The 24014-nt window shown below is 43.8% G+C and overlaps 1 protein-coding gene across 1 annotated transcript in view; it reads left to right on the forward strand.

The window, feature by feature from the left end:
- PLEKHJ1 (pleckstrin homology domain containing J1) overlaps positions 1-9905 on the forward strand; it is a 51250-nt gene extending 41345 nt beyond the window's left edge. The window contains exons 5-6 of the mRNA XM_040323268.1: positions 9393-9456; positions 9535-9905. Coding sequence (XP_040179202.1) covers positions 9393-9456; positions 9535-9600 — 130 coding nt within the window. The 3' untranslated portion in view covers positions 9601-9905. The remainder of the gene's footprint in view (positions 1-9392; positions 9457-9534) is intronic.
- Positions 9906-24014: the final 14109 nt, after the last annotated feature.

The following is a 24014-nucleotide window of genomic DNA, read 5'->3' on the forward strand; positions in this document are numbered from 1 at the left end:
ACTGTATAAATGTGACTGGCAGGGAAGGGGTTAACACTAGGGGGTGAGGAAGGGGTTAACTGAGTAGCCTGGGTGTGTTCTAACTGTGTGGGGGGAGGGGGGTGACCGATGCTGTATCCCTATGTACAAGAGACACAGATCGGTCTCCTCTCCTCTAACAGCACGTGGAGCTCTGTGTTTACACACAGAGCTCCATGTCCCTGCTGTTACCGGCTGTGTCACCGACAATCGCGTGTACCCGGCGGACATTGCGGCCGCCAGGTACACGCAACGGGTCCCCAGCGATGCGGCGGCACAGTGGTTACCCGCTGCGTGCCCCCCAGTGGCGCGCGCGGGTAATGCATTTCAAATGACGTCCAAAGACGTCCACTTGGCACCTGAGAACCGCGCTGTTGACGTCTTTTGTCAATAGCGCGGGTCTCAAGTGGTTAAAGTAATAGGCTACAGCAGGTACTTAGTTAATGGCCAACTTTTTGGATACAGCAAATTGATTGGCGTATTCGTTCGTATGGCCCTCCAGTTGTTCAGGAACTACAATTCCCATCATGCCTAGTCATGTCTGAGTATTACAGTGCATTATGGGACATGTAGTTCCGCAACAGCTGGAGGGCCGTAGTTTGGAGATCCCTGGTATAAGGTATTTATCTAGGAAATTACCTTGCACATGTCAAAAGACATGAGGCATATGGATAGATGTAAAACAACTTGAAGTACCCTGTATGTAAACGCTGTAATAAAGAAAAAAAAAGTGTTTTGATTGCCAAGCCAGATTGGAAAATCTTAAATTCTCCTCAAGTTTATGCAGGGAAGAGACCACGGTGTTGAAGGTTTTTTATTGTATGCAACTTGGTAAAAATGCGAAATAAAAAAGGATCAAAAGTGGCCCTGTTCCTCAGAACCCTTATTTTTATTAGGAGGCATGAATAGATGGCAATGCCATTTTGTATTATTATGTATAGTTTGTTTCTGAAATGGATGTAGAGAATGGTAGATAATAATAGTTTGAAGTGTTTGTTAAACCCCCCCAAAAAAGAAGATCCTGTTTCTTTCTTTAAGGCGTTTTATACAGCACGGTGCTTGTGCTTTGTCATTTGGCCCCCTGTTATACCTGGCTGATCCTGCCTGACTATACCCTCCCATTTGTAAACGGACAACAGTATATCATGGCTTCTCTGTGCACTCTCCCCCTCCCCTCCCTGCCTGTCAGCTCGTGACAGTGCCCACAACTCCTGCTGCTCAAATAACTTTCACATCTTCATACCATCTCCTCTGTGTTCTAATCCTGTGTTCCCGGTGTAAGAGATTAAAAAAAAAAAGCCTGCTATACCTCATTTCACAGCTCTTCTCAGCGATCACATGATCAGATGGCTCTCTCCCCTCTCCTCCTCCTCTCCCGAGTGATGTCAGTGGAGGAATCTCGGTCACGCCCGCTGCATCTATCAGATGGGGAGAAGAGACAGCCAGCCGATTACGTGATCTCTGAGAAGGGCTGCAAAATGAGATATAGCAGGCTTTTTTTTTTTTTATATAAATCAGTAACAGAGGCACACATGTTCAGAACGCAGAGGGGATGGTATGAAGATGTGAAGGTGGCTTAACGATCACTTTTTTAGGCTGGCTTCACACCTATGTACTTTGGTTTTCATGTGTTTTCCAACAAATTTCCTCAAATGATATTCTCAGCATCTAGGGAGGGTTGAGAGTCAGACAGAATTTTTTCATCGGATATTCCGATCGTGTGTGGGCGCCATCGGACTTTTTTCCATCGGAGTTTAGAAATAGAACATGTTTTATTTTTTTCCGATGAAAAAAAATCCTATTGGAAATTCCAATCGTCTGTGTGGAACGCCGACGGAGAAAAAAAATGCATGCTCAGAAGCATTGAACTTAATTTTTCTCGGCTCGTTGTAGTGTTTTACGTCACCACGTTTTGGACGGTCGGAATTTGGTCTGACAGTTTTCCAAAGACATGCCGGTAGGTAAATTGGATCTTGTCCAAATTGGCCCAGTATATATGTGTGTATGACTGTGTGTCCCTAGCGTGTCATGATCCTACGGGGTAAAAATGACCGCACCAGCCAAGCAGATACTGGCTGGAAAAAGCGCCCAGAGGCGATTCAGTTCGCATGCGTTGCGCTATACAAGTCATTCATTCATTCATTCACAGTGTGTATGCAAGACAGCTTGAACGGAATTCCGACAGAAAATTCTATCGGCTTTTATCCCGTCGGAAATTTCTATCGTGTGTACAGGGCATAAGAGCACATGTCATGTTGCCAAGGCTCTGTAACCATTCAGTTGCAGCACATGAAAACACATTGACTTCTGTTGACTATTGTGGATCCCTACCTGAACTATTTTACATGATATGCCGCAATGGGATGCCAAGTTTTATTTTCCCCGTGTGTTGTAATTAGCTGTGAACAAGGCCTAAAGGAAATCTGTCATAAGGGAAATATTGTTGACCTAGTTCAGAAAATGATTTTCTTCAATAATGTCCTAGTCAGTCACTCGGAACATTCATGAGAAATGTTAGAAAACAACATGCTTGTTCTGGCTTATTGAGGGCAGCAATCCTCATATTTCTCTCATGACAAGTTTACGTTATACTCTTTGATGTCCTTGGCTATTGCCGATTCGTAGTGCACTTAAAATGGAATCCCTTCCTAACGCTATTCCTAAAAATGTTCCCTCCTGCTACCTATCCTATCTACCCTATGTTAAAAAAAATAAAACATCTGTATACTTATTTTTCAGTCAGCTCTGATCATGATCCTGCAGCTCAAGCTCCCCTGTGTCAGGGAACGCTCGACAAAAGCTAGGAAGTCTGGGAGCCATGAGATGTCATGGCTCCCAGAATTCCTAGCTGTTGTTGGCGCTCCCTCCTGTCCCCTGCAGCCACTGACTGACACAAGGGAGACAGAGCTTTGAAATCACATGAATCGACCAAACTGTATAGACAGGGGGAGGAGACATTTAAAAAAAAAAATTGTGTTCGGCAGGAATGGGACTTTAAATGAATGCTCTTCGTAACCTATGTCAAAATATGGTTAGATCTCTCTGCAGCAAGTAACTGTATTACCGTTGCAGCACTTCCCTTTGGGTCAGTGTCATCAGGCTTTTATTTATGTCAGAACTGCTTTTCTCCCACAACAAGTTTATAAAAATGCGAAAACACCTTGAAGTAGGTCAAATGCAGTTCAGAAACGCCTGTCGGTAAATTCATTTCAAGCATCTCAATTTGATGTCAAAAGCAAGCTGCTTGTTTACCTTACCCCAGAATCTCAGGAAAAACGGTTTCTTCTGTAATCTCTGAAGCTGTTTACATTCATGTGTTCCCTAATGCAGTGTAGATTATGGTTTTGTTATCTGCTTGCTGGTACAAAAAAAAACAGAACACAAGATGCATTCTAATTGGTGCACTTTCAGTTACGGTGCATCTGAAAAGTATTCACAGCACTTCACTTTTTATGTTACAGCCTTATTCCAAAATGTATTAAATTCATTATTTTCCTCAAAATTCTACAAACAATACCCCATGATGACAACATGAAAGAAGTTTGTTTCAAATTTTTGCAAATTTATTAAAAATAAAAACGAAAAAAAATCACTTAAAGCGGAAGTAAACCCATCAATTTAACAGTTTCAAAAAGCAGTTACATTCCTGGCATGCCGGGAATGCTAACTGTCACATTGGTTGTACGCTCAACCAAACTGTCAAACCATCCAATGGCTGGTGTCATAACTGATCACATGTGCAGCATCATGGCAGTTGAAGATTAAACAGAGGCCAAGATGGCAGCTTCCATGCCTGAAAATTATAGGAGGGTTTACTTCCACTTTAAGTATACACAGCCTTTGCTCAATACTTTGTGGAAGCACCATTTACAGCCTCAAGTCTTTTTGAATATAGTACAAGCTTGGCACACCTATTTTTTGGCAGTTAATCCCATTCTTCTTTGCAGGACCTCTCAAGCTCCAACAGGTTGGATGGGGAGCATCGTTGCACAGCCATTTTTAGATCTCTCCAAAAATGTCCAAATGGTTTTAAGTCTGGGCTCTAGCTGGGCCACTCAGAGTTGTCCCATAGCCAGTCCTTTGTTATCTTGGCTGTGTGCTTAGGGTCTTTGTCCTGTTGGTAGATGAACCTTCGCCCCAGTCTGAGATCCAGAGTGCTCTGGAGCAGGTTTTCATCAGAGGTCTCTGTACATTGCTGCATTTATCTTTCCTGTGATCCTGACTACTCTCCCAGTTCCTGTCGCTGAAAGACATTCCCACAGCATGATGCTGCCACCACCATGCTTCACTGTAGGGATGGTATTGGCCAGGTGATGAGCGGTGCCTGTTTTCCTCCAAACATGATGCTTGCCATTCAGGCCAAAGAGTTCAATCTTTGTTTAATCAGTTTTGGCAAACTCCAGGCGGGCTGTCATGTGCCTTTTTACTGAGGAATGGCTGCTGTCTGGCCAGACTACCATACAGGTCTCATTGGTGGAGTGCTACAGAGAGGTCATTCTTCTGGAGAAAAAAAAAACCGGATATAAATATCTATGTGGTAGCGCTGCTAAATATATAAACATAAATTAATATTATATACAATCGAACTTCATAAAGGTGCAATTGCCGCTGTGCAACATAGCAAAGAAATGTGCAGGGTGATGAAAAAATATACAAGAAATCTACAATATAAGTGAAAATGCCACTGTGCAAAATATTAGAAAATAAATAAATAATTTATATATATATATATATATATATATATATATATATATATACTGAAAAGTAACTCCTTATTTTAAAATTCTTATTACTTTTTTATTAATTATCTTTACAAAAAATTATGTGAGAAGAACAGACATAACATGGAGTTTTATTTAAAATTCAATATGTGCACCAGCATTCGCCTTTAGCTTCTGAAGCTGCTTCGCAGGAACTCTTGTGGGATGGCAGAAATAACTTCTCGTAGTCGCCCTTCGAATTCTTGTAAAGTCTTTGGTTTCGTAGGGTAAACTTCAACCAACCCCAAAGAAAAAAAGTCACGGGGGGTGTTAACCACTTAAGACCCGGACCAAAATGCAGGTAAATGACCCGGCCAGTTTTTGCGATTTGGCACTGCGTCGATTTAACTGACAATTGCGCGGTCGTGCGACGTGGCTCCCAAACAAAATTGGCGTCCTTTTTTTCCCACAAATAGAGCTTTCTTTTGGTGGTATTTGATCACATCTGCGGTTTTTATTTTTTGCGCTATAAACAAAGATAGAGCGACAATTTTGAAACAAATTCAATATTTTTTTTTTTGCTATAATAAATATCCCCCAAAAATATATAAAAAACGTTTTTTTTTCCTCAGTTTAGGCTGATACGTATTCTTCTACCTATTTTTGGTATAAAAAAATCGCAATAAGCGTTTATCGATTGGTTTGCGCAAAATTTATAGTGTTTACAAAATAGGGGATAGTTTTATTGCATTTTTATTAATATTTTTTTTTTTTTTTTACTACCAATGGCGGTGATTTTTTTCGTGACCGCGACATTATGGCAGACACATCGGACAATTTTGACACATTTTTGGGACAATTGTCATTTTCACAGCAAAAAATGCATTGTTTACTGTGAAAATGACAATTGCAGTTTGGGAGTTAACCACTAGGGGCGCTGAAGGGGTTAAGTGAGACCTTATATGTGTTTCTAACTGTAGGGTGGCGGGGCTGGACGTGTGACTTCATTGATCGTGTTTCCCTATATCAGGGAACAGACGATCAATGACAGCGCCACAGTGAAGAATGGGGAAGCTGTGTTTACACACAGCTCTCCTCGTTCTTCAGCTCCGGGGACCGATCGTGGGACTCCAGCGGCGATCGTGTCCCGCGTCTGGGAACTTAGAGGACGTACAGGTACATGCTTGCGCCCAGCCGTGCCATTCTGCCGACGTATATGTGCAGGAGGCGGTGCTTAAGTGGTTAAATCGGGGCTTCTGGCCAGCCACTCAAGTGGACCAACTTCCAGGAAAATGTTCATTTAGCCATTCACGAACAATAATGGCAAAATGTGGAGGAGTACCATCTTGCATAAAAATCTAGTTTTCAATATTCTCCCAGATACGAACAACTGGCCAGATTACATTTCATCTTGCAGTAGATAGATAGATGGATATGAAAAAAGTTCACAATAATCGAAGAGAATCTAATGGTTAACGACTCTTTCTCGAATACACAATGTGACTCCACTCCGTGACTTGTGCCCACTTCACTGAGTGCAATGCAGGCTCACCTCCAACATAGACCCTTTGGGGTCAAATGGGTTTATATGCTGATAATCTGGTTTCTTCAGACAAAAGTGCTTCCAATAGTGCAGTACCTATGTGTAAGTCTGAACCAACCTCACCAACCCAACTTCATACAATGCACTCACATTTATTAATTAAAAACAAAGCATAGGATACCATCCAGCAAGTCTCATGTAATGAGCGGATAATCCCACCGCCAGGCTCCACCTCTACGTGTTACGCCACCATCCACGTGGCTTTATTTGGAGGAACTATTCTTCTGGAAGGTTCTCCTCTCTCCACAGAGAAACGCTGGCACTCTGTCAAAGTGAAAGAGAAAATTGTGCTAGATATTGGTCTGATATAAGTACTGGACAACACAATATCATCAAACAGATGTATAAATCATTGGAAATGGATCATAAACCATCCCATTAGGTGCTCGTGCTCAATAGATGTCTCCTATGGAATAGTGCTCAGACTGGGTGCCCCACATAGATGTACACTCACCCCTGGGTGTTGACCACCTATCGCTAGTATGGTCTTGTAAGCATGTGGGGATACCCCTATATCGGATCCTTTAGGATGGCATAGTTGAGATATACCTCATAGGGATGGATTGGGATGATAAAAACTTGAACAAATCCTCATTGCGAAATGCTGTTTAAAATATTTATTTGATACACAAATGTAAAAAAGTTACACACATTGCCGAGTGCCTGATAGTCCTGGCACCCGGCGTGTATAGCAGGCGATTAAAATAAAGGGTAATCGACCCTAGAACGAAATAGCCGGTGTTTTCGGCGTCCTGGTGCTCGATTCCCAAATAAGGTTGAATTGTCAAAGTGACCATCAACCCCTTGGTCACCTCCCTGACCAAGGCCGTTTTCCCCCCGATTGCTCAGTTTGGCCAAGCGGCCCAACCTACGAAGAGTCCTGGTGCTTCCAAACTTCTTCCATTTTCAGATGATGGAGGCCCCTGTGCTCATTGGGCCCTTTAATGCTGCAGACATTTTTCTGTACCCTTCCCCAGATCTATGCCTCAATACAATAATGTCTTGGAGGTCTGCAGACCATTCCTTGCAGTTCCCGGCTTGGTTTGTGCTCTGACATGCACTGTTAACTGTGGAACCTTGTATAGGCAGGTGTGTGCCTTTTCAAAAAAAACGTCCAATTAAGTTGTAGAATCATCTCAAAGATGATCGTTTTATATTTTAAATAATTTTTCAAAGATTTCAAACAAACTTCTTTCACGTTGTCATTATGAGGTTTGGTTTGTAGAATTTTGAGGGAAATAATGAATTTAATCCATTTTGGAATGAGACTGTAACATAACAAAATGTGGAAATAGTGAAGCACTGTGAATACTTTCCGGGTGCACTGTATATCCCCATGACTTGCAGGAAAGGAAATATGCATGTAAAACACATCTTGTATTGCCTTGTTTGTTAACACACCACATTGAAAATAGAAATGTACTTAGAAAGTGTTACTAAAGGCTTTTTTTTTGTTTTAGATCGAGTGGAGAGGGATTAGAACAGCTGTCAGTTTTTATTGCAGTCTGTGCCACCGTTCAGGAGATTCACCCCCTCTATTTGTCCTGTTTACCATTATCATTGAAAGTGAACTAAAAGAACATTTTGGGTTGACATCAGAACACGAATAGGAGGGGAAATCGCCCAATGGTGACAAACTGGCTTTCCCTCACTTCTTTTTTTGGTTATGAGATAAGAAGTGACGGGAAATCTCCCCAATTGGACACAGAGGACAGAGGGAAAAAAGATGACTAGGTTATAACACACTCTTTGCATTTAGGTCCACTCACCAAACGCCTGTTACATTAGGCAAGCAGTGGTGTCGTTACAGTCACTGCGCCTGAATTTATTTGAATGGGCTGCCAGCTAGAGGCAGAATAAATGACCTGTTCATGGAGTACGGGACTCGGCACCCGTGTGAACAAGGCCTTAAACTTTGAAAATTAAAGCTAGAAGCTGATTGGTTGCCATACACTGCTGCTCCAGATACTTTTTGTTCTAGTCTTAAAAAATGTCCCTCATTTTGAACTCTGTGATGGTTTGAATAAGTCCTTCATTTATACCTGGCATTTCGTTAGTAGGTGGTGTTATTAGAAATTTAGTTTGGGTGTCATTTTCTTTTTCAGCAACGTTCACAATTTGGTGTGTGTTTTCATATGAACTACCATTTTAGGAAAATTCTAGAGAAAAATAAAGAAACTGAAGAAGGTGTGTGTGTATACACTATATTACCAAAAAGTATTGGTACGCCTGCCTTTACAAGCACATGAACTTTAAAGGCATCCCAGTCTTAGTCCGTAGGGTTCAATATTGAGTTGGCCCATCCTTTACAGCAGGGATATGCAATTAGCGGACCTCCAGCTGTTGCAGAACTACAATTCCCATGAGGCATAGCAAGGCTCTAACAGCCACAAGCATGACACCCAGAGGCAGAGGCATGATGGGAATTGTAGTTTTGCAACATCTGGAGGTCCGCTAATTGCATATCCCTGCTTTACAGCTATAACAGCGCAGTCATGTTGAAACAGGAAGGGGCCATCCCCAAACTGTTCCACAAAGCTGGAAGCATGAAATCTTGGTATGCTGATGCCTTAAGAGTTCCTGTCACTGGAACTAAGGGGCCAAGCCCAACCCCACACCATAATCCCCGCTCCACCAAATGATTTGGACCAGTGCACAAAGCAAGGTCCATAAAAGGCATGGATGAGTGAGTTTGGGGTGGAGGAACTTGACTGGCCTGACCTCAACTCGATAGAACACCTTTGGGATGAATTAGAGCGGAGACTGAAAGCCAAGCCTTCTCGTCCAAACAGCAGTGCCTGTCCTCACAAATGCGTTTCTGGAAGAATGGTCAGACATTCCCATAGACACACTCCTAAACCTTGTAGACAGCCTTCCCATAAGAGTTGAAGCTTTTATAGCTGCAAAGGGTGGGCCAACTCAGTATTAAAACCTATGGACTAAGACTGAGATGCCATTAAAGTTCATGTTCGTGGAAAGGCAGGTGTCCCAATACTTTTGGTAAGATAGTGTATGTTTACGTGTGTGTATATATAACACATTATAAATATATAAATACATTTGTATTTCAGCTATGAGTTCATGAGAATAAGTCTTCTCTTTTATCGCAGTGAAATCCTGAAGATGACTGGGAAGGTAAATGAAGTGATAAAAATCTGAAGAGTTTAGTTTGAATAATTTTTGTTATTTACTTTGCTTTGTTTATCCTTGTAGGACCCATTGGAGCAATATGGAATATCTGCAGAATCACGGTTCCAGCTAGAACCTTCAGACATATAAAGCACAATGTCCTACTGCTGCTGTCTTTAAAAAGCTCTTCTTAAGCAATGTTTTGTATCATACAGCTTTATTTTGAATGAATTGTCTATACAAGTCATCAGTTTACACTTTACCCTACCTGGAAATTGGTTAGTCTTTATAATAGCATGGAATTATTTGTTAAGAACGCCATTGATGCAAACAGCTATATACAGATATTAACGGTTTTGAGGAAAAGTTTTTAAATCTGGCGTGAGCACTTTGGAAGCTTTCTTCCAAAAAATAAATAAAAGCAGCAATCGTTCACAAATTATTTTAAAGCTAAATACTGGGCCCAAAACTTTTATTCAAATATATTACCCCCAATAGCCACAAAACATATCAATCTGTGTGTGAACCAAGTGCTTAAAGGGTCACTAAAGGAATTTTTTTTTTTAGCTAAATGGCTTCCTTTACCTTACTGCAGTCCTGGTTTCATGTCCTCATTGTTCGTTTTTGCTTTCATGTTGCTGTAAATCCTCTCTGTTCTGGACACTTCCTGGTTGCCTGTTTCCTGATAACCACAGTACTGGGAGATTTCTCACGGTGGTCACTAATCAAGGAGCTGTGTGTAAAACGAAACTGGATTGGTGCTGAGGAGTTTTAGACAAAGTATCACTGCTCTCTATTGGCTGACTGCCCTCTAGTGGCTCTCTGTACATCAGAGAACCAGCAAACAACAGCAAAAACGAAACTACACTGCAGGCACATTATATGATTGTTTTTTTATCTATTTTTAATCATTTTTAAAAGGAATCAGTTAACTATTATGTCTCTATGTCCTGTAAACAGTCATTTCAGCTAAAAAATTTTTTTCCTTTAGTGACCCTTTAAACAAACTCTGATATTACCTTGTACAATAGCATCAACAATATCACGGTGCTGTACATATTTTGTGCAGATCTGTGGGATGGCCTTAGAAGCCCTTCCTACTACAGGCTGCCAGTGTTTTGTCAAATTAGGCAACCCGTCAGATTTTGTAACGAAAGTGATGTTCCGATGCTGCCATCTTGCTACACCCTGCACTCGTCCACAGTAAGGATACAGTGAAAAGACGGCAAGCGGACATCTTGTTACACCCACCGGAGTCTTGCACTTTACTGTTCAAAATATTGTGAAATGCAGTATTTTTAAATCCGTAAGACTGTTTTGATGTTAATTTGTCAAAGCAACGGTGTTCTGTCATATTAGCAAACCTGTGAGATCAGCAGGCCCACCGCTGCTTTTAAAATTCAACATATTAACCGTCAGACAGGTTTTTAAATACACCATCTTTCAGAGGCCTTTAGGATAGCAAGGCGGTAAGCAACAACGCTCGTTTCAAGTATGTAGTTACAGTTGCCCTAATCTGCCCAGTTCTAGGTTCTGTTTTGGTGTTTGCGATATTGACTGAGTGGGTTCAGGCAGGTTAATTGGCTCAGGGTCCAAAATACATGTGTAATTCAGCCTTGGATTCCAGACAGCCTGATCAGTTTTGGCTGTTTTGTTGAAGCATTTGCTCTGGTTTAAGTGCTGGTCAGTGGATCAGACGTGAAAAAAAAAAAAGCTTTAACTGATGCCCTTTGAGCATATCTGTCTTATTCTAGGAGTAAAGAATTGTGTCACAAGACTGACACATCTTTCTCTGTGCAGACTTTTTTTTTTTTGTGGACAAATCGGCCAAGCCCCCGCACTTGAACAAGTCCATCAAGAATCCTGCCTCTGCATGAAGTTTTGCCCCTCCCACAACATCGCAAGGTGGGGGGACACAATCTCTCTATCACTAGGTTATCTCTCATTTCTAACAAATGGATTCTGAAAATATTCGGACTACAAAATAGAGTTCCAATGCCTATCCAATCTGTTTACAGTTTTAAAAAAAATTTAATAGAAGTTCATCCCATCCTTGATCTGAAGGTCCTGCATGCTTTTGTGAGGGTACACACATTTCGGATTGAATCATTGTCAATGGTTGCAACTCCACACCAAGGAGACCTCGATAGACATTGACGCCTACCCCCATCTTCCAAACCATTAACCTCTAGTTTGCAGTGGGAGAGCTCCATTTGCCCAATCATGGCTTTTCTATTTGGTCTGGCGTTGGCCCCTTGGGTGTTCACGGAGGTGCAATACTGGTTCTTCTGATAACCTATAATCAGGATCCACAGAGTATCTGGACAATTTGCTCCTATCAGTGGAGTCTGCATCAGACTTGGAATGCAATGTTGTGATCACAATCTGTGCACTGGAGTTAGGATGGATTCTGAATCTGCACATATTTGGTCTTGCACCCCTTCTCCCACTTGGGAGTACCTGGGCATGATGTTTCCTTCTGGTGGGTGCATGATTTAATTTCCATTTTGTTAATTGGTGAAAAATAAACTATTAACACTTTTATTTCTGAAAGAATTTTTCATTTACAGCATATTTTTTTTTTCACACTTGCCTAAAACGTTTGCACAGAAGTAGTGTATATGGCATTTTATTAGTTATTTTTTTTTTAAATTAAATATAAAATTTTTAGTTTTTATATTGTTATGCAATTTTGTTATTTATGCACCTGTAGAGTATAGGATAGATGAAGTGACTTTCAGGAAGAGGTCGCTCATGATTGCTTTCCCTTTGCATATATGGATTTTGGGTTCTGCTTTGTTATTACCCAAGGTGCCTTTCATTCAAGTAAAACTTTTAATTTTGGATAGCGTAAAGGCGGGTTATAACCCCTGTGTTTTATATGGCAACGTGATAGTTTATGTTTTGGGGTCTATTTTTAAGATGTGCAAAGAACAGATCACACAAATATTTGCAGATTATAGAACATTTAAATGGGTAACAACAGAAGCAACATATAAAGAAACTTAGACCCCTTTCACACTGGGTCATTTTGCAGGTGCTATTGCACTAAAAATAGCGCCTGCAAACCGACTCTAAACAGCCGCTGCTGGAGCGGTGCGCTACCAGGATGGTAAAAAAAAAAAAGTCCTGCTAGCCGCATCTTTGGAGCGGTGAAGGAGTGGTGTGTATACCGCTCCTGCCCATTGAAATCAATAGAACACCATGGCTCTACCACCGGCAATGCGCCTCTGCAGAGGTGCTTTGCAGTGGTTTTTAATCCTTTCTCAGGCCACTAGCGGGGGGAGGTGTAAAACCACCCCCGCTAGCGGCGGAAAAATGTACAGCCGATGCTGCCCCCGCAGGAAAGGGGCCTTAGCTGCAGTTAAAATATACAGTAGATGCTCTTCCAAGGAGTCTCCACCCCTGGTTGAAGATCAGGACAGACACATGCTTATCACACTTCTTTTGGGTCTAACTAATCTAAGTTTTGGCAGTAATATATAAATGATTAATCGACAATAGTGACCAATTGTAACATCTAGAAAAGTAGTATTACTTTGTAAGGAAGATGGCACACATTCCTGAAGGAGCTGTCATTTAGTCAGTTCGTAATGACATTCCTATAGTATGACATCCTTTTAGGTAACCTGGTTTAGAATGCATTCTTATTTATTGGTCAATAATATTAAATGTCTCCATGACTCCACCCCTTGGTTCACAATGATCATAAAGTAATGCCTTCAACTGTACAGAACGGCAGCATCTCAACAATCGCTGGAAGGATGTAAACAAATTATATATATATATATATATACTTACACACACACACACAATATATATATATATATTAATATATACACACACAATAAATTATATATATATATATATATATATATATATATATATATATATATATATATATATATATATATATATATATATATATATATATATATATATATACATACATACATACATACATACACATATATATATATATATATATATACACACACACACACGCCCCGGCAAGCGGATGACCCCCCCCCCCCGTGACGTCATGGGGTGGGGTCACCCGCCGACATCATTGAGTATTCCCCCTGCTTGCTGGGGAAAGCCAGGGCTTACCCTATGATGTGATGGATGACCCCGCCCCCTCTTACGTCATAGGGGTTTGAAGTGGAGTGGAGACTGCAGCATCGCGGGACAGACTAGATTACATCGCTGGAATGTTTTATTTTTAATAAAGGACTTATCCCAGCTGTGTCTGTGATTTTTTACACTTTCTTTGTGTTTTTCACATGGAGGGGGGGAATCTGGGAGTCCCCTTTGTTAAAGGGGGCTTCCAGATTCTGATAAGCCCCCCGCCCACAGATCCCCCACAACCACCGGGCAAGGGTTGTGGGGATGAGGCCCTTGTCCCTATCGACACGGGAACATCCTCCACATGTTGAGGGCATATGGCCTGGTACGGTTCAGGAGGGGGGGGGGTGCTCGCGTCCCTCCTCTTTTCCTGTGGCCTGCGAGGTTGCATGCTCGGATAAGGGTCTGGTATGGATTTTTGGGGGGACCCCATGCAATTTTTTTACATTTTGGTGCAGGGTTCCCCTTTAAAACCCATACCAGACCTGAAGGGACCCAACAATTCATGAATAGCCGCGAGTAATTTTAAATTACTTTTTTCCTTTAGAAACTACATTTTGTGCAGGGACAGTTCTAATCACGGGAAACATGCGCTACTTTACAGCCATACTATACACACACCCAGGTATGAAATTTAAAGGAATATTTCCCTTATATTGTTTCACTTTAAGCATTATTAAAATCACTGCTCCCGGAAAAACGGCTGTTTTTGAAACTTTTTTTGCTGCAGGACCCAGGTCCCCAAACACTTTTTATGACAATAACTTGCATATTAACCTTTAAAATTAGCACTTTTGATTTTTCACGTTCATGTCCCATAGACTTTAACGGTGTTAGAACAAATCAAGTCCGGGCCCATGAAACTTCCTCCCGGACTTGGGAGGCAAATCCGCGGCTTCCACGATTTTCCTCTCAAAAAAACAACCGGCCAGCTTGGCTTCAGGTTAAAAAAAAACGGCCGCAAAATCGACTAAGTTCCGCCGACCAGCTTGGCTTATGGTCTCCAAAGGTAGGCCGGCCAGCTTGGCTTCAGCTATACAAAGGTACGGGAAATCGAAGTCCCACAGGCCAGCTTGGATCAAGGTGCGGGAAGGTTCTTGGTTGCCGCCTGGAGCCCGATCTCATCAAGCCCGGTCTAGTGCGGGAAGGGTCCTGCTTGCCGCCTGGAGCCGATTCTCAGCCTGGGACCTTTGCGGTTGGCCCCTAGAAGTCCGGGAGGGTTCCTGCTTGCCGCTTGGAGCCCAATCTCGGCCAGACCTTCGCGGTCAGCCAGGGTTGGCCCAGCGGTGGGTCCTGCTTTCCCGCCTGGAGCTGATTCTCGGCCTGAGACCTTCGCGGTTGGCCCCTAGAAGTGCCCGAGGGTTCCTGCTTGCCGCCTGGAGCCTGATCTTGGCCAGACCTTCGGTCAGCTAGGGTTGGCCCCGCGGTGGGTCCTGCTTGCCGCCTGGAGCCCTTTCTCGGCCTGGGACCTTCGTGGTTGGCCCCTGCAGGTGCCCGAGGGTTCTTGCTTGCCGCCTGGAGCCCGATCTCGGCCAGACCTTTGCGGTCAGCTAGGGTGGGTCCTGCTTGCCGCCTGGGGCCCGATCTCGGCCAGACCTTCGCGGTTAGCTAGGGTTGGTCCTGCTTGCCGCCTGGAGCCGATTCTCAGCCTGGGACCTTCACGGTTGGCCCCTGCAAGTGCCCAAGGGTTCCTGCTTGCCACCTGGAGCCTGATGTCGGCCAGACCTTCGCGGTCAGCTAGGGCTGGTCCTGCTTATCCATCAGCAGTCATGTGCTCCTACTGAGGAGACTTAAAATGCAATGTTATAGTTAGGACTGCAGTATACAGAGCGCCTTGACGGGGCATTTGCAAATGCGTGCAACTAAACCTCAGTTTTTAACGCACACAGACAGGTGAATTTGGTTGGTTGCTGATTGGTCGGTAAGTTTGAGCCTGGATATTCTATGTTTTTGTATGTACATACGCCCATTACAGCTCCTTATTGTATAGACCAGTCATAGGTAGGGGCAGTGACTTGACACAATCTCCACTAATTCTGAGCCAGAAGCTGCTCTCAGAAAAAAGGCGTCTAAGCAGCCCATGATGGCAAAGCCTCGCTGTCCCGGCAAAGATAGGATACGTGCGAGCACCCTGGTGAAAACTCTTGGTGCTGACGCTAGATCAAAAGGAAGGGCCACAAACTGACAGTGGACCTCCCCAATCGCGAAGCACAGAATCTTTGTGACTTGCGCAAAATGGGACATGCATGTATGCGTCCTTGATGTCCAAGGATGCCAGAAAGTCCCCCGGTTGGAGCGCAGCTACCACCGAACGATTGGATTCTGTGTGGAACTACCCATCATTCATAAAGGCATTTTAGGCCCTTGAAGCCCAAAATCGGATGGACCCCGTCCATCTTTGGGAACGAGAACAGATTGGGATAGAATCCCTCAAACCTCTAGTCCTGCAGGACAGGTAAAAATTACCCCGCAGCTTAGCAAGCCCCACACTGCCTCAGGGCAGACCAACGAGCCGCAAGACTCGAGGGAAAAAATCTGTTCAGTGGATAGGAAGGAACCCTACCTCCAAAGAGACCGACCCACTGGTTGGCGAGCAGGGAGGTTCACCGAGCTGTGAACCTACAAAGCCGTGCCCCCACCCAAGATACGGGCAGGGGGAGGCTACATACACTGGCAGTATAGAGTGTCGGCATATTTGGCGTACACACCCAGGGACATTTCAGGCCTTGAGTTGGCATGGGAGGGTCAACCTGTGGTCCCTGACTGACGCAAAAATACCGCTTCTGAGCGGGGACTGAAGGACCCAGCCCACGGCATGGCTCCTTTCCCCTGGTGGAAAAAGAGGAGAGTGCTCTCACCCCCAGTGACATCCTTGATAATGTCATCCAACGAGGTACCAAAAAAACCTCCCACCCATGAAGGGTAAATCAGCCAGGGCATCTTAAGATGCTAGGTCAGCAGACCAAGCAATTCAGCCAAATCAGGCGGCGCAAAACCATCGCCGAAACAGAGGCTCTGGACATCAAGGATGCCCCGTGTGGCATCACAGACATATAGAAGGCCCTGGACCAACTGGTCGGCCAGTCTAATAATTTAGGGAGCTGGTACTCCTCCACAGTCTGTGCAAAACCTTGCCCATTCAGAGAGTGTCAGACACCAAGGTTGCGGCCACAACAGGTCGCAATGCATACCCCAGCATGGTAAACATGGAGCGGGTCAGCGCCTCGGACCTCCTAAAAAGTAAGGTCCCTGAAGGTAGGAGTCCCTTCTATAGGGAGAGCAACCACCTAAGGAGAATTTTTTTTTTTAAACTCTCCTCAAAAGGGGGAAAACCCTAGGCGCTGAGGAACTAAAAAGACTTCTGCGGCATTTCCCATTCCTTATAAATGAACTAGTCAAAGAAAAAATAAGGAAAAGCTTTCACAGAGCGGTCTGATTTGCACAAAAAAGACAGAGCTCTTAGAGGAAACCTCCGCTGCACAGACATCATAAGTGAGTTCCATACAGCGCACTGCCAAGTGCTCTCTACACACGTCATAGGAGTGTGGGAGGAAACCCACGCAGACATAGGGAGAGAGCATGCAATCTCCAGGCAGTTTGTGTTGGAGTGCAGATTTAAACCCGTGACTCTTGCTGCCAGGTGAGGGAGTGAACCACTACACCACCATCCACATCTCTATATAAAACAGAACCGGGGGACCTGAGCCGCAGCCAGACCCGGTCTGATACAGATCATTCCCCAGGGGATAGCGGGGGTGGGGGCGCTTTGTACCCCCCTCACATCCGCACTCCGCTCCCACTCTGGCAATAAAGGATTCCAGGACTACTGACAAAGTGTCTGTGGGAATCCTAGGTGCAGGAGCACCAGCTGCCACCTCAGGCATGATTGGGGAAGAGACTGACTCCATTTCAAAAGCTCCCAGGGCCCTATTCAGGCTAGACTGAAAACCCATCCTCTTGCGCTAAACGGAGGGTCCCAGGGGACTCACCATCACAGGAGAAGACAGCACAGCACCGCTGCCCGCCCTCAGTACACAGCGTGTGTGAGAGGAGGAAAAACCGTGAGGTAAACTGTGGAGACCTGTGCTGCGCGCCGTAGGGACCAGCACAAGATGGCAGACCGCAATAGTAACCTGCGCCATAGCGCAGCTACAACAAAATGGCCGCCAACGGGATTTTCAATAGTAACTGAAAATCACCCAAAAAATGGCGACAGCGCTGCAAAAATGAACAGTGAAAGCCCAAAAAGGCTAAACAGTGTCCAAACTCCTCTTTGAAAAAGACCTCAGCAGTAAAAAAGAAACACAGGCCAGACATACCACAGTCCCCTCAGTAAGGTGCCCCCCCTCCCGACAGCAGTAATGTAATGCAGCAAAGGGAAAAGGAGCAGGGAAGGGAGGATAGGAGAACCCCCCAACCCCAGGAATGCCCAGCTGTACCAACCCACCGAAGTGGTAGGGACTGTATTTACCTGTCCAAGCGAGGACTCACTGATGCATTCCTGACAGGCCTACAACCGCAATGCAGGTAGCTGTCGGCCCGGTCCACTGTGAATGAGACAACACCACAGCCCAGTCATGTGTGGACCTCGGAGCAAAGCTCACCAGCCACCCCAGGAGTCATGGGGTATGTCGTGGCAGACCCAGCCTCTTTTGCGAAGGTGCGCTCACGCTCGCTGGCTGGACTGAGTAGACTACAAGGATCTATATATCCAGCCTGTCTCTCAGCAGACAATTGATAGAAGATTCTTTCAAGAAAAAATAAAATTACATTTTTCTTCAGAGCGCTGGGCCCAAAGGGGATACATCCTTCTCCTTTGCTAGGCAGAACAAAACTGAGGCTGCATACTGCAGGGAGGAGGGTTATGTCTGGAGGGACCACCCCCTGGGCGGGGCTGTTCAACTCTGTTAAAGTAACATGTATTTAATTATCTAACATGTTTCTGCCCAGTTCTCTCCTGTAAACAGGGAACATAACCCACAGTGTTTTACTATCAAAGTTAAAAAAAGGGCAGAATATTTAATAGATGGAAAGTTGAAAAAATTACTGAAGGACCGCTTTAAGGAAGTGAATAGGTTTGATTGAAGAATTCAAAGTAGAAAACTATTTAAGCATTGAAACTTTATAAAAGGAAAAAAAAGAGGTCCATCACTTAAAGGACTATAGCAAAAAAAACGGTCACATGGAGTGGGTAGGTTTAGGGGAATATGATTTTCAAGTGTCCAATCATCTGACATCAGCAGCTTATAACCCTGGGTCTATGAATATACAGGCTACACCCTGTACTATATGATTAGGCAAAAATATTTTGCACCTTCAAGGTTGTAGACATCCAGAGAGTATTCACAGCGCTTCACTTTTTGCACATTTTGTTGTTACATTCTTTCCAAAATGGATTAAATTTATTATTTTCCCCTAAAATTCTACAAAACAATATCCCATAATGACAACGTGAAAGAAGGTTGTTTGAAATCTTTGCAAATTTATTAAAATGAAAAAAAAAAAAAAAGTATTGACAGCCTTTGCTCAATACTTTATTGAAGCACCTTCAGCACAAATTACAGGTGCAAGTCTTTTTGAGTATGATGTTACAAGCATGGCACACCTATTTTTGGGCAGTTTCTACCATTCTTTTTAGCAGGACCTCTCAAGATCCATCAGGTTGGATAGGGCTTGTCGGTGCACAGCCATTTTGATATCTCTCCAGAGATGTTTAATCGAGTTCAAGTTTGGGTGCTGGCCGGGCCACTCCAGGACATTCACAGAGTTGTACCGTAGCCACTCTTGTAGCTTAGGGTCATTGTCCTGTTGGAAGATTAACCTTTGCCCCAGTCTGAGGTCCAGAGCCCTCTGAAGCGGGTTTTAATCATTGATGTCTCTGTACATTGCTGCAGTCATCTTTCCACCGATCCTGACTAGTGTCTCAGTTGCTGCCGCTGAACATCCCCACAGCATGATGCTGCCACCAACATGCTACACAGTAGGGACAGTATTGTCCAGGTGATGTGAGTAATCTGGTTGCCTGCAGATTACTTGCCATTCAGGCCAAAGAGTTTAATCTTTGTTTCATCAGACCAGCAAATTTTGTTTATCATTGTCAGAGTCCTTCAGGTGACTTTTACTGAAGAGTGGCTTCCATCTGGCTACTCTACCATACAGGCCTGATTGGTGGAGTGTTGCAGAGATAGTCTGTCTTCTGGAAAATTCTCCTTTCTCTATAGAGAAATGCTGGAGCGGTCACCTCCTTGACAAAGGCCCTTCCTGCCAGATTGCTCAGTTTGGCCAGGTAGCCCACTCTAAGAATTGGTGGAAACAGGATGCACCTGAGGTCAATTTTGAGTGTCATGGCAAAGGCTGGGAATACTTATGTACATGGAATTTTTTTTCATATTTTAACCGCTTGCCTACCGCCGTCCTCGCCTTTCCGGCCCACTAGGGGGCGTGCTCTCCTGCCGCGTCACTAGGGACCAGATGCGCCGTGCCCATCGGGCACCCGCTATTGCTTGTGAACACAGCAGGACCGTGGATCTGTGTGTGTAAACACGTCCTGACCGAGGAGAGGAGACAGATGGTGTGTTCCTTGTACAGAGGAACACAGATAGGTTTCTTACCCTTGTGAGTCCCCTACAGTTAGAATCACTCCCTAGGGAACATATTTAACCCCTTGATCGCCCCCTAGTGTTAACCCCTTCCCTGCCAGTCACATTTATACAGTAATCAATGCATTTTTATAGCACGGATCGCTGTTTAAATGTGAATGGTCTCAAAATAGTGTCAAATGTGTTCGATATGTCTGCTGCAATATTGCGGTCATGATAAGAATCACAGATCGCTGCCATTACTAACAAATAATAACAATTCTATAAATCTTTTCCCTATTTTGTAGACGCTATAACTTTTGCACAAACCAATCAATACATGCTTATTGTGATTTTCTTTACCCAAAATATGTAGAATACATAAATCGGCCTAAACTGAGGAAAAAATGTGTTTAAAAAAAAAAATGGATATTATAGCAAAAAGTTAAAAATATTGCGTTTTCAAACTTGTCACTCTTTTGCTTATAGCGCAAGATAATAAAAACCGCAGAGGTGATCAAATACCACCAAAAGAAAGCTCTATTTGTAGAGGGGAATTTTTTATTCATTTGGGTACAGTGTTGCATGACCGCGCAATTGTCATTCAAAGTGTGACAGTGCTGAAAGCTGAAAAATGGCTTGGGCAGGAAGGGGGTGAAAGTGCCCTGGTGGTTAAAAACATTTGCAAAGACTTCAAACAAACTTCTTTCACGTTGTCTTTATGGCGTACTGTTTGTAGAATTTTGAGGAAAATAATGAATTTAATACATTTTGGAAAAAGACTAACAGAACAAAAAAGTGAATTGCTGTGAGTACTTTCAGGATGTACTGTATGCTGCGTACATCAAATGTTGCATAGCCCCAAAAATGTATTTAACCACTTCAGCCCCAGAAGATTTGACTGCTTAATGACCAGGCCATTTTTTTGCCAGACGGCACTGCGTCGCTTTAACTGACAATTGCGTGGTCGTGCAATGTTGTACCCAAACAAAATTGACATATTTTTTCCCCACAAATGGAGCTTTCTTCTTGTGGCGTTTGATCATTTCTGCGGTTATTTTTTGCGCTATAAAACAAAAACAAAAAATAAAAAGAGCGACTTTTTTTTTCAAAATAAAACACAATATTTGTGTATATAATTTGTACTATAATATCCCCATTTAAAAAAACAAAAACACTTTTTTTTTCTCAGTTTAGGCTATGTATTCTTGTACATATTGTTGGTAATAAAAATTGCAATAAGTGTATATTGATTGGTTTGTGCAAAAGATATAGCATCTACAAAATAGGGAAAAGATTTATGGCATTTTTTTTTTTTTTACTAGTAATGACGGTGGACACATCGGACACTTGACACATTTTTGGGACCATTGGCATTTATACAGCAATCAGCGCTATAAAAATTTACTGATTACTGTGTAAACATCACTGGCAGGGAAGTGGTTAACATTAGGGGGGGGCGGCAATCAAGGGGTTAACAGTGTTCCCTAGTGTGTGTTCTAACTGTAGGGGGATTAAAGTGACTGGAGGAGTTGATAGATCATGGTTCCTTGTTTGTAGGAACCCCCGATTGGCCTTTCCTCACAGAACAGGGATTAGGATTTGTGTTCACACACCACCCCCCCCCCCCCCCCCGTTCTGCCTTTCGTGCCTGCCGGACACACACATCGGCACCTCCGCCGTGCAGCTGGTGCGTGCCTGCTATCCTGCTTAAAGGGACCAACGTACAGCTATAATGGTTCATGATGGGTGGCAGGTGGTTAAGTTTAGAATACATGGGGGGAAAAAAAGGAGCTATCCAGTCAACAACTTTATGTAGGCTCAAAATAACTTGCTTTTGAAACTCATGAATGGTAGAGCTAACCTCCCTCTAATGCTAGGTGGAAAAAACGAGATAAGTAAAAGCAGCACAGATTACACTAGTTGGGCACAGTTAGCCCCTACCCAGCCAGTGAAATGTGTAGTGTACCTGTACAGTATTATTAGTGATCACAGTATTAGTGTCACAAGCGATGTCCGTTATTGGCAAATGCAGGCTAAACAGACATCCAGCCTTTTGAACCTGAAGATGAAATGGGTGGCCCAATCAATAAGAGTGGACAGATTTGTGAACCTTGAAGTTGGGGACACAATTGTCCTCCCTTGTATAATGTCTGACTAAAGAGGTCTAGCAGAAAGAGCGAGTATCTGTTCCAAGAGGAAAACAGGTCTCCTAGTTTTCTTCCTGAAAATTCGACACAAACTCACAATTTCCAGGAGTCCGGAAACCTTCTTGGGGAGCATGGATGCATAATAGGCAAGTCTCTGCTGGATTCATCAGATGGGACATCCATCCGACTCGCCTGTCTGGGCATCTTGCAGCTGCTTTACTCACTCAACAGGTGAAGAACCTAGTTAAATCCACCCGATTCAGCAACCAGGAGGTCAAAGCAGACTTGCTTCTTTTAAGTATGGGCAATTGTCAAGTTTTCCTGACACACTATACTGAATTAGTAAGTCTTAGTCCTAGGTCCCTGTGCATCTTCACTCCATCACCTGGCCACAAAACCACCATTTAACTATGTGATAAATATTACAAAATGGTTTATATTTTCAGAACCGATTTTTTTTTATATTCTCACCATGGTATTTGATGCCTTAAAACACTCCATTGTTTACATTATGAATTAATTGCACTACACAGCAGCCATCAGTGCTCTCCCTTAGCATTGCAACGGCAATTGCGCTTCTCAATTCAAAAGCCACGCATACACACTCTTTGCTCATCCCCGCAGCAGATGAGCACCGCATTCCTGGGAAAGGCAGACAGAGTGCACACATTGCGCAGCTTTTCAAAAAAGGAAGCAAAATTTGCTCCTGTGATGCCAAGGGCGAGGGCCAATGTCTGCCATATCCTGTGATTAATCCAGGATGTATAATGCAAATAATGGAGTATTTGGGCCAGGCTACATGGGGGTACAGAAACTGCCTAAAAGTGTGGCCAGCGGTGTCACTAGGTTTGGTGTCACCTGGTTCAGTAAAATTTGGTGTCCCCTATATCTCCTCTCTTCAGTCACAGACCTCAGATTAGCGTGCTCTGCCCAATTGGATGTTCCTTCTCCTCCTGTTGTGGATGAACTGTCAGTATGGAGGAGGAGCCTAGGCTTTATCGGTCTGAGGAGCAATTGTTGTGATAGGCAGCCGGCACCGGCAATTGCAGTGCCGGTTTCCAGAGGACATGCGGGCCCTGCGCACTGGGCTATGGCACTCCGAAGCAGTCTGCCTCAACACAATTCTTATTCCTCCTCCCTCAGAATCGTGTGGAGCGATGGAGATACTACAGTGCGCAGGGGAAGAAGAAAGATGAGAGCCACGACACTTCTGTCGATCCAGCGCTGTGACGGGTGTCACCCAGGTGTGGCCCACACCCCCCCTAGTGACACCACTGGGTGTGTCACCTGCATTGAACCATATTTAAAGAAACTGCACAGTGCACTTTAAACTACTTGGGCCCCTTGTCTGCATGGGCCAGTGTTTCTGTAAAACTGTGAACTTGGCCTACTATTGGTAAGAGGGCATTTGTGTCACCAGCTCATGAGCTATAAAAAAAAATTGTGCAAGAAACTCAAGACCAGGGCAGAAAAGGAAACCACCTTTTAAAGCGTTCGGAGGGTTGTTACCGCAATATGTGGTTAGCGCATCTATTTACAATGCTAAATAAAGCATCTTAAAAGACAACTGGAAGCATGCATATGTATATAAAGCAGCCCTCAAAAAATCCACTCGCCTGCTCGCATTTTGCGAGTGGATTTTGAGGGCTGGCGTGTGGGCTGCCTGTTTGGGTGCATCGCCGGCAGCCTGGGTTTGTCGGACTCGGAGCGA

Source organism: Rana temporaria, chromosome 1 (genome assembly GCF_905171775.1).
Source record: "Rana temporaria chromosome 1, aRanTem1.1, whole genome shotgun sequence".
In the NCBI taxonomy this organism is placed as follows: domain Eukaryota; kingdom Metazoa; phylum Chordata; class Amphibia; order Anura; family Ranidae; genus Rana; species Rana temporaria.